Here is a 7,421-nt window from a genome sequence, read left to right as displayed (position 1 = left end):
AGAAAGCTGTGGTACATATACACAATGGAGTATTACTCAGACATTAAAAAGAATACATTTGAATCAGTTATAATGAGGTGGATGAAACTGGAGCCTATTATACAGAGTGAAGTAAGCCAGAAAGAAAAACACCAATACAGTATACTAACGCATATATATGGAATTTAGAAAGATGGTAACAATAACCCTGTGAACGAGACAGCAAAAGAGACACAGATGTATAGAACCGTCTTTTGGACTCTGTGGGAGAGGGCGAGGGTGGGACGATTTGGAAGAATGGCATTGAAACATGTATATTTTCATATGTGAAATGGATTGCCAGTCCAGGTTAAATGCATGATACAGGATGCTTGGGGCTGGTGCACTGGGATGACCCAGAGGGATGGTATGGGGAGGGAGGTGGGAGGGGGGTTGAGGATGGGGAACACATGTACACCCGTGGTGGATTCATGTTGATGGATGACAAAACCAATACAATATTGTAAAGTAATTAGCGTCCAATTAAAATAAATCAATTTATATTAAAAAATAAAAAGAAAGTTCAATGAAAAAATAAATAAATTTTAAAAAATGGTGCTATATTACTGATCTATTAAGAAACATGAATTTGGATGTATTCAGATAAAATCACATCTCTTAAAACTTTAAAAAACTTACTGTAAAAGTGCTTTTTTAAAATCTGATGATAAAGAAAGAATTAAAGAATTATCCTTATACCCCCCAAATAGACTTTTTCCAAGATGAAAATATAATTCATAACTATATATACCCTTAAAAAATACATGTTTATAAAGATTTAGAATTAGGCAAGAGTAATATGAACTTTTATTATATAAGGCTTTCTAATACTAAAAAAAAAAAGAAATGCCTGAGTGTTCAATGATTAAACACTTTCAGGACTAGTCTACTATTACCAGACATATCTGTTTCAGCTTCTGTTAAAATAAAACTATGTTACTATGTAGCTGAGAAGTCCACTGTAAACAGTGTATACTCGGTCGCTCAGTCATGTCCAACTCTTTGCGACCCCATGGACTGTAGCCCACCAGGCTCCCCTGTCAATGTGATTCTCCAGGCAAGAATACTGGAATGGATTGTCATTTCCTTCTCCAGGGGATCTTCCCAATCCAGGGATCAAACCAGAGTCTCTCGGGTCTCCTGCCTTGGCAGGTGGATTCTTTACCACTAGCACCGCCTGGGAAGCCCCTACTGTAATGAGGAAAGGTGTTAGCGTGTTAGTCACTCAGTCAACTGTAGCCCGCCAGGCTCCTCTGTCCATGAGATTCGCCAGGCAAGAATGCTGGAGTGGCTTGTCATCTCCTTCTCCAAGGGAAGGAATGTCATTTCCAACTCCATACGGTCTATGGGGTTGCAAAGAATCAGACACGACTGAGCGACACGCACACTCATAAAGGCAGCGTGCATCTTTTCACTTGAGAAATAGGAAAGACGAGATTCAAGACGGGGAACTCGCACAGTATTCTGGGTCTACTTACTCTTTTACTTAATTTGATTGCTCCATCCATTTTCTAAACTACTCCACTTTAAAAACTCCTTTTTCTAATGAAAAAATAGTTTTAAAGAATAGCAGAAATTGCTGACTGCATTTTTTCCCCTCTGGAAAAATCCAGTGATTTTTGTGTGTAGAATCCATCATCCGTTGTACCACAGAAATGTGTTCCACAAGCAATGGAGATACATGAATGCGGTTTTCTACTCTAAGACCCAATGTCCTGTTCAAGACGCCTCCAAACTTCATTTAAATCCAAACTGCAAAATCAAGAGCCTGAGAAGATTTTAACTTCCCTGATCTTCCATCAGTTATACGTACTCTACATAAAACACGACAGAAGCACTAAATGTAATATTATCATCTGTCCCCTTATATATGTTACTTATGTAAATTATGTTACTTGTGAAAGATTCATTTTAGTAATATTGAAATAAATTAGCTACTAATACAAATTAAAAGCTATAAATGTAACATTAACATTTTTTCCTTCTTAATCACTTTAATATTACTTAATATAAGATGTGAGGGCTTCCCTGGTGGCTCAGCTGGTAAAGAATCTGCCTGCAATGCGAGAGACCCAGGTTCAATTCCTGGGTTGGGAAGATCCTCTGGAGAAGGAAATGGCAGCCCATTCCAGTATTCTTCCCTGGAGAATCCCATGCAGAGGGGAGCCTGGAGGGCTACAGTCCATGGGGTCACAAAGAGTCAGGCACGACTGAGCTACTAACATGCATACATACGATATAAGATACATCCAGATAAACTACAGACCTTAGTGAATGTCAATAATCTCTCTTAAATTCAAAATATAAATAAACTATTCCCAATAATCCTTAGTTTAAAATTTAAGGGATTCCTATTAATGAAGTAAATAGTCTATTAAAAAACACATTCTAGCAGGTGAATAATCATTTCTATGAAGAATCTGAAAATCTATTTTGGGGTTTTGGCAGTGGTCAGCCATTCTAGGGCTACCTGCTAAGGTTAAAAAAGCAAGTGTCAGTAGAGACAAATCTGAGGGAAACATGCCCATATTCCATTTCTTTTTCAGTAGTGAGATGTTTAGCTGTTACTTTCACTAACATAACCACAATGAAGACAGAAGCGAACAGCAGTTTTTAGTTTCAGGTTTATGGCAATTATTTGACAGCTTTTTTTTTTTTTAAAGTAACCCTTTGACATGAACACAATTAAATACGGGGTCTAGAATGCTTTAGCCTATCTTACAGAAGCTCACAATGACTGTCCATGGGTTGGCCCAATAATTCGAGCTCTGGTTTTCAATATTTGCCTCTAACTTTGCAATACAGTAGGAGAGTTTTAAACTCATTAGTAAAAGTTAATAAGTTAGCAGGAGTTAATAATTTGACTACTATTCTTTTCTTCCCAGATAAAGAATGTAATAAAAGATCTCAAACGGGGAGAGTTATTTTTTAATAATTTAAAAAACCTAACAGGATTAACATTTTTTCATTAATTTCAGGTGGTTTCTTTTTAAAGGCAGAAGATTGAGGAGAGCTTGAACCCAAGTTCCTAGTTAAAGCCTATTAACTCCATATTTAAAAAGAATTCTCGCAAGCTTAAACATAACAATAAATTCTACCAATTCAGTTCATTATCCCCAAGAATTTAAGTTTGGGTATAAGAACATTTAGGATATATCCGAAAATCTGAGCCTATGAAAAGTTCTTGAAGACTGATATCTCACTGGGTTGCGGGGGAGGGGAGTAAATGAACTGAAGCATTTAAATATAGAAAATAAAGGATATCTTAAAATATTAACACAATGAAAATAATTCCTAATAGAAAGAGATGATAAACTACAGATTTTAAAAAACTGAATGACCAAAATGAAAAATTATTTTTAGACTTAGAACAGAAAAGTATATCAGTTTTTAAAAGTATGACATGGGTATGAACACACTAAATGTTAACTATGACTGTCATTTAAAGATTCTTATTCAATTTCCATTTTTAAGTGGTTGCCATGTAGTCTCATTCCAACAAACTAGGAAGGAGACGACTAGCAATTAACCTAAACTCTTGAGCATTCTGTTTCTTCATGTTTATTTTAAGTGGGTTTGACTAGAGTATCTCCTCTGTGTTCCAACTTGAGAGTCTAGGATCTTAAAAAAGTCCAAAGGGTGTTTCTCTGCATGCTCTCTTTGGTTTTATTTTTTCTATCCTGTAGATGTGTTTTCCCTTAACATCAACATTTAATATATTCATATTCTAGAGGAAAATGCTTCCTTGTTTAATCAAAACACCTGCAAATGCTGACGAGGTACCAGGCAAAATTACAAAGGAGTCTTTCACCTGTAAAGGAGAACAAGCCTCTCTAGCATTCATTCCTCTTGTTTTTACTGTACCTCCCGCCTGGCTCTCTCAAGTCCTCCTTGTTTCCTGCTTCATTTTTGCTGGGAGTCTCCTCCAAAAGGCTGAAATCCTTCAAGCCTCATCCTTTAAGCTCAAACCTTATTCACCCTGAAAAGTCTTTTCTGACTTGCTCGGGCCAACTCCAAACCTGCTTTCCATGTTTCCTTGGAATACCTTCTTGTTGCACCCACCAAAGTGACTGTCAGCATCTATTGCTCTTGTCTTCCTACTTGAGGCATCCCCAGCACGGGCTCAGGGGAGGCGAGCGAGGGACCATGGATCCATCCTGACCTCCGGGTGCCTGGCTTGTCTTACATAAAGGTGGCGCTAGTGAGATTTTTCTTTTCTTTTATAAAAACTAAGTGAATAATGGGGTCGCTAAGAGTCGGACACGACTGAGCGACTTCACTTTGACTTTTCACTTTCATGCATTGGAGAAGGAAATGGCAACCCACTGCAGTGTTCTTGCCTGGAGAATCCCAGGGATGGGGGAGCCTGATGGGCTGCCGTCTATGGGGTCGCAGAGTCGGACACGACTGAAGTGACTTAGCAGCAGCAGCAGCAGCAAGTGAATAATACATCTGTCTCTAAAGACATGGACTTGAGCCTCTATCTGAACCACTTGGTTTTCATCTGTTTCACAATCAAACACAGCCAGTTGCTTTAGTAATGTGTGTGTTATTCACCGGGAGAAACAGTTAGAAAAAGGTAGCTAGCTCTCATCAGTTATTGCTCATGTAGAAATCCATCAGAACTGGGCATACTCATGGTAAAACATATGTAATAATGTCATATGTAAAATCAGTCCATAGTTTAACATAATAACTGGCATGTTTGGAAAAATACAGAAGTGTTATAAGACTTCAAAATATCATCAAGTGGTAAGAAGTAATTTTACAGCAATTTAAAAACTTTACTTTTTTCTCTTTAATAAATTCTATTCATTTGCTACCATGAAAAAAAAAAAAACCAAAAGTTTACATCAGAGGTGCAATAGCTACAGCTCTTACCTAACAAAGGCAGCCAAGTGGTGTGAAGAGCTGACAAGAGCAATGGCCATTTACCGAGGAATCTTAGGTGCCAAGCACCGGGCTTTATATATCTGTCCCATTTAATCCTTCCGCTGTAATAGATACTCCAATTTTACAGAGAGGAGGAAGGAAGAAGAATTTTTTCAAAACTGTACTGAATACATCGGATAGCTACCAAAAAAGGCAAGGCATCTCGACTATAATGATTCTAATTACATTCATATACTAGTACTGCAGGTCATTAGGCGAACATTTTGACAGCGTTACTGAACGCTGGATCTGTCTTTTCTCCTTCTGCGCAAGGCTCCACACCCCCCCAGGCCCACACCACCACACATAACGTGTTTGTAGCACCGTTTTCTCAGGGCCCTTCAGAGGAAAGCACTGGGGAAAACAGGGCACTGGCCAAGAAATCAACCAGTGGGCGTAGAAGGCTGCTAGTGTGTCTGAAGGGGATTGTTCTCCGACTTCTAAGCAAGAAAAAAATAATAAAAAGAAGCAGCAGTCAAGAGTGTTCTGTAAACAGCACGACTACAAATAAATTATGGTAATTGGTTTTGTCAGCCAGGGACCAGGTATGTCCACCAACTCTAAAACATCTTCATTTATGGAATGAACTTCTGGGTGGATACCGAGATACACAGCCACCTTTATCACACTGGCCCAAGGCTGAGAAAATATTCACAAACACAGTGTTTCTGAGAATTTCAAGATTTTAAAGTAGCAGGTTTTCATCGCTCTTCTGCATGCTACCTTGAAGACCAATCCTAAAAAGTTCAGTTTTTGCAAGTCTCCTCATTGCTGATCTCTATCGCCAAGGGGCCCTGCCTTTTTTTGACTTTTCTCAGGCACAGCACAGTTATTCAATGCCCTACCTAGAAACGGGGAATCCGACAGGGAGAAACAGCCCCTGCCACTGCAAAGAAATTAGCCTGCTTCCCAGAGGCTGAAATCCAACGAAGATGATCAGAGTGTAGTATTAAGGGGGGGTCCTGCGCCTGTTAAGCTGGGAGAAGAGCTGCTACTGACACACAAGTTATTTTATAAACACTGACCTGCTTTGTCCTGGGAGTCGTCATACTCCACGTTAAAAGAGTGACCATTGTTGACCATTCTCCGCGAAGTTGCTTCCCCATAGACAAGGGCCAGAGGCTTCAAAGCAGGATCCTGAACGACGGCCTTGGTGTCGATGTCAACGGGTGACTGGCGCTCTCCGTTGGCAATGGGAAAGTCCTTATGCCAGTGTTCGGGGCCTGGGATTGAGCAGAGATGTGTGAACCCCCCACAATGTGGGGAAGGGCACACCCCAACTCCGGGGATAGGGCAATGATTCTTGGACCTGCTTGGCTCCAATTCTGGCGATACCACTTCACAGCTGAATACAAGGTGGCGCTAGTGGTAAAGAACCCGCCTGCCAATGCAGGAGACTTGAGTTCGATCCCTGGGTCAGGAAGATCCCCTGGAAAAGGGCTCGGCAACCCACTCCAGTATTCCTGCCTGGAGAATCCCATGGACAGAGGAGCCTGGCGGGCTACAGTCCATGGGGTCGCAAAAAGTAGGACACGACTGAAATGCAACCTTTGGGAAAACATTTGATCTGTACCTTAGTTTTTCCCTCTGTATTACGGGGTACAGTAGCATCTGGCTTAGAGGTTGGCAAGAGAACATCAATCCATGTAATGCTTTTAGAACAAGCAGTGAGCGTCACATACATGTTAGCTATTTTTATGTTTCTTTTACTGAAACTGAGCACCTGACCCTGGGTTTGTGATTAGGATTTGAATGAGCAAGCTTCCTAAAGACACTCCCGAAGAGGGAGATTCCTTCCTTAGTTCTGCCAGAGGCAAGGACTGAGTCACCGCCCCGCCAGCCCCCTCGCCTTGAAGGGTCGGGATCTCCATCACCTGACGAGCCCCAGACCCCGCAAGACGCTCAGAGATGCGCCAGACACATGTGCTCCTACGTCCGCTGGCCTGGGGGAACCCAGACCTGTGGCCCCGAAAAAACCGGGTTCCTGGGGACCTCCTGACCTCAGAAGTCAAGAAATCAGGAAAACTCAGAAGTCAGCGCAAAGGACTCAAACCACCAGCCCAAGAAAACGCCCCGGGAACAGTTCATGCTGAGAATCTTAGCCACAGGTGGTGCTAAGGATGAAGCGGGCGGCAGGGGGTTGGGGGGGAGAGGGGATGAAGACGGTGGGAGGGGGGAGTCTCCTAATTTCTCTGCGATCAACGACCAAAGTGTTTCGCTGCACCCCTTCCTAGCGTCCTCTTGGGTCGGGACAGGGTGGTGATTGACCCGAGAGGGGCCGCGCGCGGGTCCCGCGGCGATGCGCGTCCCCCTTCCGGCCCGGTGCGGGGCGCAGGGCTTCCTCCACAGCGGCCTGGGACCCCGCGCCGGGGGGGGCGCGCCCGGGGCCCGGCGCCGAGGGGCGCGTCGGGGGCTCCGCACTCACCGTTGTGCTTGCCGTATCCCCAGTGATGGGACATGGTCGCGCCGGG

The 7,421-nt window shown here is 42.4% G+C and overlaps 1 protein-coding gene across 1 annotated transcript in view; it reads right to left on the bottom strand.

The window, feature by feature from the left end:
* The window catches only part of CA2 (carbonic anhydrase II), a 17,832-nt gene extending 10,417 nt beyond the window's left edge, over positions 1 to 7,415 (bottom strand). Inside the window, exons 1-2 of the mRNA XM_010846220.1 lie at positions 7,376 to 7,415; positions 5,976 to 6,173 (exon numbers count right to left, since the gene is read on the bottom strand). Coding sequence (XP_010844522.1) covers positions 5,976 to 6,173; positions 7,376 to 7,409 — 232 coding nt within the window. The 5' untranslated portion in view covers positions 7,410 to 7,415. The remainder of the gene's footprint in view (positions 1 to 5,975; positions 6,174 to 7,375) is intronic.
* Positions 7,416 to 7,421: the final 6 nt, after the last annotated feature.

This window comes from Bison bison, unplaced genomic scaffold (assembly GCF_000754665.1).
Source record: "Bison bison bison isolate TAMUID 2011002044 unplaced genomic scaffold, Bison_UMD1.0 scf7180017864233, whole genome shotgun sequence".
In the NCBI taxonomy this organism is placed as follows: Eukaryota; Metazoa; Chordata; class Mammalia; order Artiodactyla; family Bovidae; genus Bison; species Bison bison.
Note: the sequence above shows the minus strand (reverse complement) of the source record. Positions and strands in the feature narration are given on the sequence as shown.